Source organism: Oncorhynchus masou, chromosome 31 (assembly GCF_036934945.1).
Source record: "Oncorhynchus masou masou isolate Uvic2021 chromosome 31, UVic_Omas_1.1, whole genome shotgun sequence".
Classification (NCBI taxonomy): Eukaryota; Metazoa; Chordata; class Actinopteri; order Salmoniformes; family Salmonidae; genus Oncorhynchus; species Oncorhynchus masou.
In genome coordinates this window covers 69,559,866-69,575,451 of record NC_088242.1, presented here as the reverse complement: position 1 = coordinate 69,575,451, position 15,586 = coordinate 69,559,866, and the positions used below count along the sequence as shown (strand labels likewise).

The window sequence follows — 15,586 nt, the reverse complement described above, 5'->3', positions numbered from 1 at the left end:
CCCTGATCAACTGTGTATTGGACTTCCTGACAGGTTGCCCCCAGGTGGTGAGGGTAGGTAACAACATCTCCACCCCGCTGATCCTCAACACTGGGGCCCCACAAGGGTGCGTTCTGAGCCCTCTCCTGTACTCCCTGTTCACCCACGACTGCGTGGCCATGCACGCCTCCAACTCAATCATCAAGTTTGCAGACGACACTACAGTGGTAGGCTTGATTACCAACAACAACGAGACGGCCTACAGGGAGGAGGTGAGGGCCATCGGGGTGTGGTGTCAGGAAAATAACCTTACACTCAATGTCAACAAAACAAAACAAAGACGTTTTAGAACGGCCCACGACATGTTTTATGAATGTGGGTGTTTTCACATATGCAGTACTTGTCAAAGGTTTGGACACACCTACTCAATCCAGGGTTTTTCTTTATTTTTACTGTTTTCTACATTGTAGAATAATAGTGAATACATCAAAACTATGAAATAACAAATATGGAATCATGTAGTAACCAAAAGAGTGTTAAACAAATCTAAATATATTGTATATTTGAGATTCTTCAAAGTAGCCACCCTTTGCCTTGATGTACTGTAGTCTGTAGTACTGTAGTCCTGTTTAAAATCCCAGATCTCAGTCCTCTTTAAAGTGAACTCTGGGATTGAGAAAAGCGAAGTAACTCAGTTATCTTTGTTTTCACACTGCCCTTGCCTTTTACTGAGGACTAAGCTCTTTTGCCAGTTCACTTCACTTACTTTGTGGTCCGAGTCCTCTTTGCATTCACATGGCTTTGTTTACAAAGGAACCAATCACATTTTCCAACATTCACTCAATGCACTCTGGGTTTTTACAAAGTGCAGGACAACCCTTTCCATCAGAATGTGTTTCCTACTTACATTTTGGAAGCTAATAGATTACAATTATATTGTTTTAACTAAATGCAATCAGAAGATTCTATTAACATATCAATATTATCGCTAACAGATTAAATAGCAGAAGAATAACTGCAGATTAAATAATGCTGTCATTGAACATTGTACATCCAATGTAGGCTTCTGCCACTTTAAAAGCTAGAATTGATTTTGTCCCCTATGTTGTGATTCTCACCAAATATGTTGTTTTCTTCTCATACTATTCAAACCCCACTATTGAATAAACAGCGTATGAAGCTCTATTAGCCTATAGGTCACATCTTGTAAATATTCTGAACCTAAAACTCCACACACTTAGGAATTTCTGTGCATCCTTGACAATCGCTAATCAATATCCAAAACAGCATGTTTTTCCGCAAACATCATCATCTTCTCTCTATTGTGGCACTAATGTGAGGGTTTATGGCAGGGGAAACATTGTTGCAGTAGTCTAGCGTGGGGTGGGGGAATAATGACAACTGCCTGAAAAAGAGGGAACCAGACCACGGAATTCAAGTGAACGGAACTCAGACCAACGCTCGAGATGGTCTCAGTTCAGTCAGCTTTTGGGGCTCTTTTGAAGGGTCTGAGTTCCTGTGCGGTGTTCACACTGCACAAAAAAGTAAGCGAACCGCACTGAGTTCACAAAAATTGACTTAAAAAGAGACCAAGTGTGAAAACACCCTAAAATACGTTTATTACAATCTGCTATAGAAAAATAAAATGTTGCACCAGTAATATGGGGCAGATCTTTTCACCTGGTTGGGCTACAAGCCATTTCTGCTGCAGTTGTGGTGCAACCATGACGCTATCGGATCTGCACTTGCTTTTCTCTCTAGGGTACTCAGAAACAATGGTACAGCAATACCTTATCATAAAAACTATTATAGTGTTTTCCTAGTCGCGCAGTGCTCCAAAACTGAAGCTCCTGGTCGTACAGCAAAATATTTTGCTGCCTATCCAAATTGGTCGCACTTTAGATCCCTGATACTGTATTTTGTGTGTGTGTGTGTGTGTGTGTGTGTGTGTGTGTGTGTGTGTGTGTGTGTGTGTGTGTGTGTGTGTGTGTGTGTGTGTGTGTGTGTGTGTGTGCGGTCTTACAGCTGGACTTGTCTGTTGTCTGTTTTATTTCAACATTTCACTCTCCAGCCTTTCCTTTCCTCCCGTCACACTTTCTCTCTCTTTTCCATTCCTTCCTTCTGTCCTCCAACTCATTCCGTATGTCCTCTACCTCTCCTCAATCCCTATCTCCCTTTTCAAATCTTCACCCTCTGTTTCTTCAGTTTCTTAAACACACCCCACCTATCTCTATCTCTCTTCTTCTTCTCTTTCCATCATTTCCAATCCAGACCGTCTCTGACAGGAAGTACCTTGGACCAGCTGGTCCGAACACCTGCATATCAGTATCTGTTAATTCACTGTGTTTCATGTCCCCCATATCCGCTGAACACATCCCCTTGTAAAACTCAGCTATAAAACCAAAGAGCTGGTGTCTCCAAACGGTTGATTCAAACAAAACATACTCCGAATAAATGCAGAATCGTGTGAAACATACAGTACATTCCACTCGACTCTCTACAAACTACAGTCAGATTCCACCTGTAAAGTATATACCTATAATAGCACAGTGCTAAACTCTAGAACCTCTCTATATGGGCCACCATGTCCAGACTCCAATCATATCCCAGCTGTATGGTCTGCTGCCTCTGGCTCAGCTACACATCATCAACATCAACACGCACACACAGATCACACACACTAGCTGGCCAGAATGATCTCTTCCTCTTCACCGCTGGCAGGGGGGAGGTATGCTTTGAAACGTTCCCGCTTACTCCCTCTCTCTCTCACACACACACAGAGCCCAGCTGTGTTGTTTTAGGCCGTGTCACCTGATGAATCACAGGGGATGTTTGTGGGCATGGAGGGAAGACGATTATCACGCTGCTACACTAGCACCACTGACCGTGACACACACACCTCTGACCCCATCAGTCGACAAACACCGCACCCAAACCTTTAATGTGCATCCTGTTTCAAGGGCCATTACCATGCTTAACACACCTTGAGTGCAAATTAGCTGTGTGTGTGAGTGAGGCATTGGTGTGTGACATGTTGTTGAAGGGTTACAGTCTGGTGTTGATGGGTCTGGTTTTCCCTGTTAGACCTGAGTGTTCGTTCATCCAGATATAAGATACGATAATTAGGTGCTCACATTTGTCCTATTTCACACGTACACGTGAATTGGATTTTATTTTCTTTGCATATCCCACTCCTCCTGAGAGTGGGGTCAGAGGCAGGGATCCACCATTGTTGATGGCGACCTTGGACCAATTAGGGTTAGGTGGCTTGCTCAAGGGCACATCAGCAGATTTTTCACCTAGTCAACTCAGGGATTTGAACCAGTGACCTTTCTGTTACTGGTCCAACTCTCCTAACCGTTAGGCTACCTGATGCCCGTATCACACATTCCACATGTTTCATTATCAATGTTGTTCTGCGTATCTCCCTATGTTTTCTTGGTTGTTAGGCTAAAAGTCTGTCTTATGTTTCATTCCTATTATTGTCTTTATAGAGTACTACAGTATATGACTGCTTATAGCAACTGTACTCTCTCATCTCACCCCCTCTCCTAGGTGAGGCCAGATGACAGAGTGGTCCTTACAGACCGTGGTTTTCTCATCCGCTCTCTCCATCCTTCCGACGCTGGCGTGTATGAGTGTGTGGCACAGGAACACACTCACTTCACACACACTTTGCTCCGCCTTACACTTCGTCTCATTCCCTACGGGCATCTGGATGGGCGGACCAAGCCCAGCGAGGACCCCAGCGTCGAAGTTCGCCCCGGGACTGAGTCTCGTCAGCGCTATAAGGATTATCTGCGTGTGATGAGTTCTCCCATTGGCTCGCTGGAGGACTACTGTGATTCGCTGTGGCTGGAAAAGAGGCCAACAAATAGGAGAGGGGGGAGAGGGCAAGGGGCAGGAAAATGGAAACACATCCAGGAGCTGAAGAAGAGCAGGAACAGACGACACCATGGAGAGAGGGGTGCAGAGAGGGATAAAGAGAAGGATGGCGAGAGGGTAGGGCAGTGGAGGAGTGGATGAAGTGGTGAGGGTAACAAAGAGGAGGAGTTGCTACTGAAACAGCAGTAGCCAAAAGTGTAATCAGTCAAAATATTAGGGGAGACCATCAATGTTTATAGGTGTAAGGGGGGACAATAGGGAAGATGATCATGTTTAGTTGAGGGCCAGTTATAACGACATGGGAACTGGGATCCTGCAGTTGATAATATGGACCACGATAGACTCTTCTTACAGAGGTATAATCTTCTTTCATACCAGTCAAACACTCATAGGGCTCACGTAGGCCTGGCTTCTCAAACTACACTACCCATGATCCCTATGGCTGTCTCAATAGTGTCTCAGTGCCTTTACTGACGTATCAAAGTAACCTTATTTAAGAAGGGCTGCAGCTAATGTCAAAGGTTATTTAAAATTCCAGCGAAAGTTTAGACCTTGCCTGCCGAATTTGTGAGTAGAATGTTTAGAATCATTATGTTTTGATCGTAGTACACGTCAACGATGTAGTTGTACATTTAAGTGGAACATCACTGCAATCACTTTGCCTTAGTTGTCAAACTGATATTGGCTACACTTGCTACAAACAACTTTTTTGACAATTTGAACTACCGCCCTTGCAAGCTAGCAAGCATTAACTAACTAAGCTGGCTTTCGGTGGGGGGGTAGGTGTGTTCAAAGCCTAAGGTATAATCCCCAGAGTGTGACGTGGCCTTGACATTAGCTGCATCCCTTCTAGCCATAACTCTATTTTAGCCGAATGAGACGTGCCCAGAGCTCAGTGTTTTGTGTCTTAATCAGATGCATTCATGTTGAACGACTGTAAATACTTCTATAACATGTACAGGTGAAACTGCATGCTCTAGTTAAGCTTAGATAGGACATATTCTACTGCTACTATGATAATCACATTATGTCTAGAATGAACAAAGAATCATATTTTTGTACAAAGTGAATGTTTCTCTTTTTGTAGGTAGATTTATTTTGGTAGAGTCTGAAAGTTCTGTAAATAAACTATTGTCTTATAATTTCTCATGGATGAGTATGGGGGAGAGAGAGAATGAGAGAGAAATGAAAAATGCACAGTAAGTTTTTTTTTTTTTACAGCAGTGAACTTTGTTTAGCTCAGTTGGTCCAGTCCTGATATAGTAACAGCAGCTGTACACACACACACACACGAGCGCAGCTGTACACACACACACACACACACACACACACACACACACACACACACACACACACACTGATTACACACACTAGCTGGCCTTAATGCTTGGGCCAGAATGATCTATTCCTCTTCAAAGCATGTCAGGTTGATCCAGTCCCAGCTGGTCGTAGATGCTGAACAAGGAGAACTGCTTGTGTACGTGTTTGTGTTTGTGTGTGTGTGTGTTTTCCATGGGAGATAAAGCTGATGAACAGGAGAGGTTGGTTTGCCAGTATTGGGCTGATTGGACAGACTATATGTAACAGTATACATCCCAAGGTGTTTTTGGTTTTGAAAAGTTTTTGTATACTTAGAAAAAAAGTGCTAAGTAGAACCATACAGGGTACATCAGTTTGTCCCATAGGTGAACCCTTTTTGGTGCTGGGTTGAACCCTTTAGATAGAACCCTATATGTTCTTCAAAGAACCTCCTGTATATGGTTCTACCTAGAACCCTCTATGAAGGGTTCTGCCTAGAACCCTCTAAGGATTCTACTAATAACCATTTTATACCAGTAACCACGGTTTCTAGTGAGAACCCTTTTATCTTTGGAGGGTTCTTCCTTTATAAATAGTTAGCCTTATTAGCCTTTAAAATGTCATTATGACAATGCATTACAGAAAGTGCATTCGGAAAGTATTCAGACCGTTTGACTTTTTCCACATTTGGTTACTTTACAGTCTTATTCTAAAATTGATTCAATTCAAATTGTTGCGCATCAAACTACACACAATACCATATTCATTAAAAATAAACAACGGAAATAACTTATTTACATAAGTATTCAGACCCTTTGCTATGAGACTCGAAATTGAGCTCAGGTGCATCCTGCTTCCATTGATCATCCTTGGGATGTTTCTACAACTTGATTGGAGTCCACCTTTGGTAAATTCAATTGATTGGACATCATTTGGAAAGGCACACACCTGTCTATATAGGGTCCCACAGTTGACAGTTCATGTCAGAACAAAAACCAAGCCATGAAGTTAAGGGAATTGTCTATAGAGCCCCGAAACAGGATTGTGTCGAGGCACAGATCTGGTGAAGGGTACCAAAAAATGTCTGCAGTATTAATATTCCCCAGGAACACAGTGTCCTCCATCATTCTTAAATTGAAGAAAGTTGGAACCACGAAGACTCTTCCTAGAGCTGGCCACCCGGCCAAACTGAGCAACCGGGAGAGAAAGCAATGGTCAGGGAAGTGACCAAGAACCTGATGGTCACTCTGACAGAGCTCCAGAGTTCCTCTGTGGAGATGGGAGAACCGTCAAGAAGGACAACCATCTCCGCAGCACTTCACCAATCAGACCTTTCTGGTAGAGTGGCCAGACAGAAGTCACTCCTCAGTAACAAGCACATGACAGCCCGCTTGGAGTTTGCCAAAAGACACCTAAAGACTCTCAGACCACTCAACCTCTCTGACGTCAAAAACTTCAGACAGGAACCCTTCTTTCTTTTCTTTTTTGCAGTAGTCCACAAGTGCCTGAATTAGGACCTGTGCTGCTTCCTGTGTGAGGTAGGGTCATACTCTACATTGTCTAGGGTCACGTCAAGGTTCTTTGCACTCTGGGAGTGGGACATTACGGAGGTTTTGGAATGGGCAGGCCTTCCCTAGGAGGAAGAGCAGCTCTGTCTTGTCAAGGTTGAGCTTGAGGTATGGGCCGACATCCAAGCTGAGATATCTGCCAGGCATGCAGAGACGCGTGTCCCCACCTGGGTGTCAAAAGGGGGGAAGGAGAAAAGTGGTTGAGTGTCATCCACATAGCAATGATAGGAGAGACCATGTGAGTATATAATGGAGTGGAGTGACTTGGTTTATAAAGATAAGATGAGGCCTAGAACCGATCCCTGGGGAACACCAGTAGTGAGAGTACATGGTGCAGACAGATCCTCTCCACGTCACCTGGTAGGTGTGGGGTGCCAGGTAGGATGCAATCCAAGAGTGTGCAGAGCCTGTGACGCCCTGCCCTGAGAGGCAGGAGAGGAGGATCTGATGGTTCACAGTGTCAAAGGCAGGTCAAGGTCAAGAAGATATATATATTGTTTTATTTAACTCTGAGAGATAGTGAGAGAGGTGGTGAGAGACAGCATGCTCAACTTGTTTTGGAAAGAAAAGAAAGAAGGAATACCGGTCTGAAGTTTTTGACATCAGAGAGGTTGAGTGTTGGTTTCTTGAGGAGGGGAGCAACTCGGGCCATTTTGAAGTCAGAGGGGACACAGCCAGTTGTCAGTTATGAGTTGATGAGGATGGAACACAGCCAGTTGTCAGGTATGAGTTGATGAGGATGGAACACAGCCAGTTGTCAGGTATGAGTTGATGAGGATGGAACACAGCCAGTTGTCAGGTGTGAGTTGATGAGGGATGTTAGGAATTGGAGAAGGTCTCCAGAGATGGTCTGGAGAACAGAGTAGGGGATGGGATCAAGCGGTTAGGTTGTCGGAAGGCCGAACCTCACTAGTCGCAGAATTCAATCTGGAGAGAGGGGAGAAAGAGGTCAAAGCATAGTTCTGTGTGACTGGGACCAGTGGACACTATAGGCTGAGTAAATGTTGTCAACCTTCTATTCAAAGTGGTTGACAAAGTTGTCTGCAGAGAGTGAAGAGGGTAGGGAAGGGGGTGGAGGTTTAAGGAGGGAGGAGTAGGTGGAAAAGAGTTTCCTACGGTTAGAGGCAGAAGCTTGAAATGTAGAGTGATAGAAATTGGCTTTAGCACTTGGATACAGGGAATGAGAAGGTAGAGAGGAGGGAGTGAAAGGATGATAGGTGCTCTGTGAGTTTAGTTTGCATCCATTTATGCTCAGCTGCCCACAGCCCTGTTCTGTAAGAGACTGAATGGCAGCATAGGCTGAGTTTATGCACACACTCAAGCAAATGTTCATATTGATAAATCTCCCACTTTGCGTGAAGTGTTTCCCCTGCATGGGTTACGAGCAGATTTGTGCTTACGAATAATTGATAAATGAGGCCCCAGGAGTCTAAAAGAGTTAGGCTATTTAGTGTTGTATTTTTGAATATGTTGTGTTCTGGCTTTTAGAGTAATTGTTACATATTGATGGCAACCTTGACATAAATCTGACAACGAAATTCACTGTGTATCACTGTGTAGCACACAGGAAGGACAACAGTGGGATCACACAATTTTTTCACTCTCTTTAAATTGTACTGTAGTTGTTGTATGGTATTTAAAAATACAACAGATGTGACTTATATTGCTTGGTGTAAAAGGTTTTCCTTCTCCTTTCCGCTGTGATTTCTCTCTCTGTCCCATAACAAGGATGATGAATATTTCAGCATGACTGTGTGTTGCGTTGAGAAGTTCTTCTATCTTGGCCTATTGTTTATTTAACAGTCAGAGGAACACAAAGGAGCCAAACAGGACACAGCCCTAATCTGCCCGTTATAATGTTCACACACATTGTTAATGATTAGCATGTTCACACAACTGTTAACACGATACTACAATGTTTGATTGTTAGCATAATCTCTGTTTCTTGGTTGTTTTCTTCGTATGCTTTCTGAGGTTCTCAAAAGAGCACAGAAATCACTGGGAGAAATCCCACCTTTGTTCCTAAATGTTTAATACCCTGTGATGATCTCAAATATCCTTTAGTATGAGAGAGAGAGAGAGAGAGAGAGAGAGAGAGAGAGAGAGAGAGAGAGAGAGAGAGAGAGAGAGAGAGAGAGAGAGAGAGAGAGAGAGAGAGAGAGAGAGAGAGAGAGAGAGAGAGAGAGAGAGAGAGAGAGAGAGAGAGAGAGAGAGAGAGAGAGAGAGAGAGAGAGAGAGAGAGAGAGAGAGAGAGAGAGAGAGAGAGATGTATATCAGAATCAACAAGCCATAAAGTGATGGCTTATTACTGTGTGCAACCAGTAATAAATGTGGTGAGAGGGGATAGTTACCAGTTGGCATAGACAGCATCAGAAGATCACTGAAGGGGGAGGATGATGTGTGGTTAAGGCAGGCATAAAGGGATGAGAGAGGTCTCTACAGGGGTAGAAGAGGGGGGCAGGGAGGGGTAGAGGGCATTGGCAGGGCACAGTCAGGGAGCAGGGGTCTACAGATCTTGACAGGCGGAAAACTGCCTGCTAGTTAGGCTCCCCAGGATCTGGATACCAGACAGCCATTACCAGTTTCCAAATTAACAGCCACTGGTATGCGCTGCTCTGTGGCAATTTTTTTTTTTAGATTAACCCGTAGCCTGCAATTTCCGTACACTCAGCAAAAATCTAATTAACATAATAAAAAAATCCCCATCAAAACTTGACTGTATAATATGGAGATATCTGTGTTGCATGGGCTAAGTCTCAATCCACTGCATCCACCAATATCAACCGTACACATCTGCAGTTAAAGGTGGCAGAGCTAGAGCAGTGTTTGTCAGACCACGAGACATCCTGAATATCGATCTGGCCTACAAAATATTATTAAGATGAGACTCTCATGAACACGATGGCGCTTTAGGATGCCCACAAGCCTCATCTGAAGCTCCCCGGTACCAGTTAATAAAATGAATGGAATTATACTGTGTATTTAGAAAGTATTCAGACCCCTTGACTTGTTCCACATTTTGTTACGTTACAGCCTTATTCTAAAATGTTGTATTTATTTTTCTCATTAATCTCCACACAATACCCTATAATGACAGAGCAAAAACACTTTTTTAGATTTTTTTTAGCAAATTGTACATAAATATTCAGACCCTTTGCTATGAGACTCAAATTTGAGCTAAGCCTTATCCTGTGTCCATTGATCATCCTTGAGATGTTTCTGCAACGTGATTGGAGTCCACCTGTGGTATATTCAATTGATTGGACATGATTTGGAAAGGAACACACCTGCCTATATAAGGTCCCACAGTTGTCAGAGCAAAATCCAAGCCATGAGGTCAAATGAATTGTCCGTAGAGCTCAGGATTGTGTCGAGGCACAGATCTGGGGAAGGGTACCAAAAAGTGTCTGCAGCATTGAAGGTCCCCAAGAACACAGTGACCTCCATCACTCTTAAATTGAAGAAGTTTAGAACCCCAAAGATTCTGCCTAGAGCTGGCCGCAAGCTTACGTTTTGGCTTCTGAGGAGGTATGAAAGTTGAACCAAGCTCATGAGGTATTTATAAGTCATATTCGTCAAGAATCAATGGGTATACAGTGCAGTGAAAAGTTTGGACACACCTACTCATTCCAGGGTGTTTCTTAATTTTTACTATTTTCTATATTGTTGAATAATTATGAAGACATTAAATTTATGAAATATTATGAAATAACACATATGGAATTACAGCAAGGGAAGTGTATTGTCACTGATTGCAGAGTGAAGCTTTAGGGTTTCATGGCCTATACTCAGGATGTCCACCAGTGGCGCCCTCGTACTCTCATCCCTTAGGATTGACTGAGTGACTCCTCTGTGGCTCAGTATGCTAGTTTATTGCATAAGAGAGTTCAGTAAGTAAGGGCAACTGGCCCAGACAGACAGACCGACAGACAGACAGAAGCAAAGATGGTTTGGACTTCTGTATTTTGTATTACACTGGGCTGAACTACAAGACATTTCCAGAGCGGTAATTTATTTTTTCAAAATGCAAAATATTTGCTAAACTATTTTATTCATAGCGGTTCACCATTTTGTGGCCCCCTTTCACTCTGCATTGGAATCAGTCTGATGGAACTATGGTGTGATTAGAGCATCTGCAAAATGAACTACGTATAAATGTATATGTAAAAATGAGCAAAGCAGGCCAAGTATTATTCGAATGTGCTCTGCCACAAAAAAAGGGTAATAAAAATACCCAGTGGGCTTTGCAGTTCATTTAGATATGTTAATTTTCACATACCAGTATACATTTATCCAGAGTGACTTACTGTCAGTACATTCAACATTAGGTAAATAAACAACAACATATCACAGTCATAGCCAGTAAAACATGTCTGTAACCGTTACCTCCTTTGTTCCTCTGGTGAGGTAGAGGTTAATCCAGGCCCTGCAGTGCCTAGCTCCACTCCTATTCCCCAGGCGCTCTCATTTGTTGACTACTGTAACCGTAAAAGCCTTGGTTTCATGCATGTTAACATTAGACGATTCCTCCCTAAATTCGTTGTTCACTGCTTTAGCACACTCTGCCAACCCGGATGTCCTAGCCGTGTCTAAATCCTGGTTCAGGAAGACCACCAAAAACTCTGAATTTTCCACCCCTAACTATAACATTTTCCGACAAGATAATAACTGCCAATGGGGGCAGAGTTGCAATCTACTGCAGAGATAGCCTGCAGAGTTCTGTCTTACTATCCAGGTCTGTGCCCAAACAGTTTTGAGCTTCTACTTTAAAAAATTCACCTTTCCAGAAACAAGTCTCACCATTTCCGCATGTTATAGACCACCTTCTGCCCCCAGCAGTGCCCTGGACACCATGTGTGAATTGATTGCCACCCCATCCATCTTCAGAGCTCGTGCTGTTAGGTGACCAAAACTGGGACATGCTTAACACCCCAGCCATCCTACAATCTAAGCTTGATACCCTAAATCTCACACAAATTATCTATGAACCTACCAGGTACAACCCTAAATCCGTAAACACGGGCCCCTTCATAGATATCATCCTAACCAACATGCCCTCCAAATACACCTCTGCTGTCTTCAACCAGGATCTCAGCGATCACTGCCTCATCTCCGTCCGTAATGGGTCTGCGGTCCAATGACCACCCCTCATCACTGTCAAAAGCGCCGTGAAACACTTCAGCGAGCAGGCCCTTCTAATCGACCTGGCCTGGGAATCCTGGAAGGATATTAACCTCATTCCGACAGTAGAGGATGCCTGGTTATTCTTTAAAAGTGCTTTCCTCACCATCTTAAATAAGCATGCCCCATTCAAAAAATGTAGAACCAGGAACAGGTATAGCCCTTGGTTCACTCCAGACCTGACTGCCCTTGACCAGCATAAAAACATCCTGTGGTGTACTGCATTAGCATCGAAAAGCCCCCGCGATATGCAACTTTTCAGGGAAGTTAGGAACCAATATACACAAGCAGTTAGGAAAGCAAAGGCTAGCTTTTTCAAACAGAAATTTGCATCCTGTAGCACAAACTCCAAAAACGTTCTGGGACATTGTAAAATCCATGGAGAATAAGAGCACCTCCTCCCAGCTGCCCACTGCACTGAGGATAGGAAACACCATCACCACTAATAAATCCATGATAATTGAGAATTTCAATAAGCATTTTTCTACGGCTGACCATGCTCTCCACCTGGCTGCCCCTACCCCGGTCAACAGCCCTGCACCCCCCACAGCAACCTGCCCAAGCCTCCCCCATTTCTCTTTCACCCAAATCCAGATAGTTGATGTTCTGAAAGAGCTGCAAAATCTGCACCCCTACAAATCAGCCGGGCTAGACAATCTGGACCCTCTCTTTCTAAAATTATCCGCTGAAATTGTTGCAACCCCTATTACTAGCCTGTTCAACCTCACTTTCGTATCGTCTGAGATCCCCAAAGATTGGAATGCTGCCGCGGTCATCTCCCTCTTCAAAGGTAGAGACACTCTAGACCCAAACTGCCTATATCTATCCTATCCTGCCTTTCTAAAGTCTTCGAAAGCCAAGTTAACAAACAGATCACTGACCATTTCGAATCCCACCGTACCTTCTCTGCTATGCAATCTGGTTTCAGATCTGGTCATGGGTGCACCTCAGCCACGCTCCTAAACAATATCATAACCTCCATCAAGAGCCAATACCGTGCAACTGTATTCATCGACCTTGCCAAGGCTTTCGACTCAATCACCACATTCTTATTGGCATACTCAACTGCCTTGGATTCTCAAATGACTGCCTCGCTTGCTGCTGGTGATTCTCTGATCGAACTCTACGCAGACAACACCATTTTGTATACTTCTGGCCCTTTTATGGACACTGTGTTAATTAACCTCCAGACGAGCCTCAATGCCATACAACTCTCCAACTGCTCTTAAATGCAAGTAAAACTAAATGCATTATCTTCAACCGATCGCTGCCCATACCTACCTGCCTGTCCAGCATCACTACTCTGGACGGTTCTGACTCTGAATATGTGGACAACTACAAGTACCTAGGTGTCTGGTTAGACAGTAAACCTCCTCCCAGACTCACATTAAGGATCTCCAATCCAAAATTGTGACGTAGAAGTCCGTCACTGGCCGCGGGCAGCATTTGGTTCTTTAACGCACACACATATTCATCACTCCTCCCTGCGCCATTATAAGATAAGTTAACCTCTTACACTTATGGTGGCGCTATTTCATTTTTGGAAGAAAAACGTTCCCGTTTTAAACAAGATATTTTGTCACAAAAAGATGCTCGACTATGCATATAATTGCTACTGTTCGAAAGAAAACACTCTGACATGTCCAGAAATACAAATATCTTCTCTGTGCGTGCCCTTTAACGTGAGCTTCAGGCAAAACCAAGATGACTTGGCATCCAGGAAATGACAAGGATTTTTGAGGCTCTGTCTTTCATGATCTCCTTATATGGCTGTGAACGCAAGAGGAATGAGTCTGCCCTTTCTGTCGTTTCCCCAAGGTGTCTGCAGCATTGTGACGTATTTGTAGGCAGATCGTTGGAAGATTGACCATAAGAGACCACATTTACCACGTGTCCGCCCGGTGTCCTGCGCGAAATTGGTGCGCAAAAGTCACCTGCCAGTATTTTTCCATGGGGCACAGAGAGAGAAGCAAGCTTCCACGAACTGCATGTCAATGAAGAGATATGTGAAAAAACACCTTGAGGATTGATTCCAAACAACGTTTGCCATGTTTCGGTCGATATTATGTAGTTAATCCGGAAAAAGTTTCACGTTGTAGGTGACTGCATTTTCGGTTCGTTTCGGTAGCCAGGCGCAATGTAGAAAACGGAACGATTTCTCCTACACACAGACGCTTTCAGGAAACACTGCACATTTGGTATGTGGCTGGGAGTCTCCTCATTGAAAACATCAGAAGCTCTTCAAAGGTAAATGATTTTATTTATTTGGTTATCTGGCTTTTGTGAAAATGTTGCGTGCTACATGCTACACAAAATGCTATGCTAGCTTTGCATACTCTTACACAAATTAGTCAATTTCTATGGTTCAAAAGCATATTTTGAAAATCTGAGATGACAGTGTTGTTAAGAAAAGGCTAAGCTTGAGAGCAAACGCATTATTTTAATTTTATTTGCGATTTTCAGAAATCGTTAACGTTGCGTTATGCTAATGAGCCTGAGGCTTAGTCACAATCCCGGATCCAGGATGGGGAGTTTCAAGAGGTTTTAACAATGTGGGTCGGCACACAAATTAACTTCTGTCTCGGTGCATGCATTTCACACTTGTCAATGTTCATATTTGAGAGATACAATAATTATTATACTTATCAATGTTGTGGATGAGCGCATTGTTTGTTTGTTCTGTTCCTCTCTCTCCATCTCTGTAGCTTCCGGGTATGCTGGAAAAGGACCCGAGCTAAGGGAATTGGGTTGGCTTTATAGTGCCTGTCCCAAATGGCTCATTAATGCATATGGGCATATTGAAAGATATTGTCAGTAGTGATGTAATGTTGTAAATGTTATGTTGTGATATTGTTTACAACCGTGTTGCAATGTATATCCTTTAGTATGTTTAGTTCATGGAAAATGTAGGTTTGTATTGTTAATTGATTAATTCATTAGGGTTAATTGTTCTGAGGGGAGGGGCTAGCCCTACAAAAGGAGCCTCTCCTCCAGTCTCTAGGAGGCAGTTTGGATTGAGCTGTGGATGGGGCAGCATTGTTTTTAAGCTGTCCCATAAGGTAGACGTAGACGGCAGTACTGTTGTTTTTTGTTCCGGAATCACTTGTAAATAAACACCTTTGCACAGAATAACTTTTGCGTTTCCGCCATCTTTTTATTTTGATAGAGGTTAGGTTATCCAGTTTAGCCTTCTGGCCTACTCTACGTGACAAAAATTAAATCTAGAAACGTCTTCCTATTTCGCAAAGCATCCTTCACTCATGCTGCTAATCATACCCTCATAAAACTGACTATCCTACCGGTCCTTGACTTCGGCGATGTCATTTACAAAATAGCCTCCAACACCCTACTCAGCAAATTGGATCATCACAGGTCTATCACAGTGCAATCTGCTTTGTCAACAAAGCTCCATATACTACCCTCCTCTGCGACCTGTATGCTCTCGTTTGCTGGCCCTGGCTTCATATTCGTCACCAAACCCACTGGCTCCAGGTCATCTATAAGTTTTTGCTAGGTAAAGCCCTGCCTTATCTCAGCTCACTGGTCACCATAGCAGCACCCACCTGCAGCATGCGCTCCAGAAGGTATATCTCACTGGTCATCCCCAAAGCCAATTCCTCCATTGGCTGCCTTTCCTTCCAGTTCTCTGCTGCTAATGACTGGAACGAACTGCA

The 15,586-nt window shown here is 43.5% G+C and overlaps 1 protein-coding gene across 1 annotated transcript in view; it reads left to right on the top strand.

Moving 5' to 3' along the window:
* The window catches only part of LOC135524999 (semaphorin-3D-like), a 71,147-nt gene extending 66,141 nt beyond the window's left edge, over positions 1-5,006 (top strand). Inside the window, exon 15 of the mRNA XM_064952793.1 lies at positions 3,535-5,006. Within this exon, the coding sequence (XP_064808865.1) occupies positions 3,535-4,005 (471 nt within the window). The 3' untranslated portion in view covers positions 4,006-5,006. The remainder of the gene's footprint in view (positions 1-3,534) is intronic.
* The last annotated feature ends 10,580 nt before the right edge of the window (positions 5,007-15,586 follow it).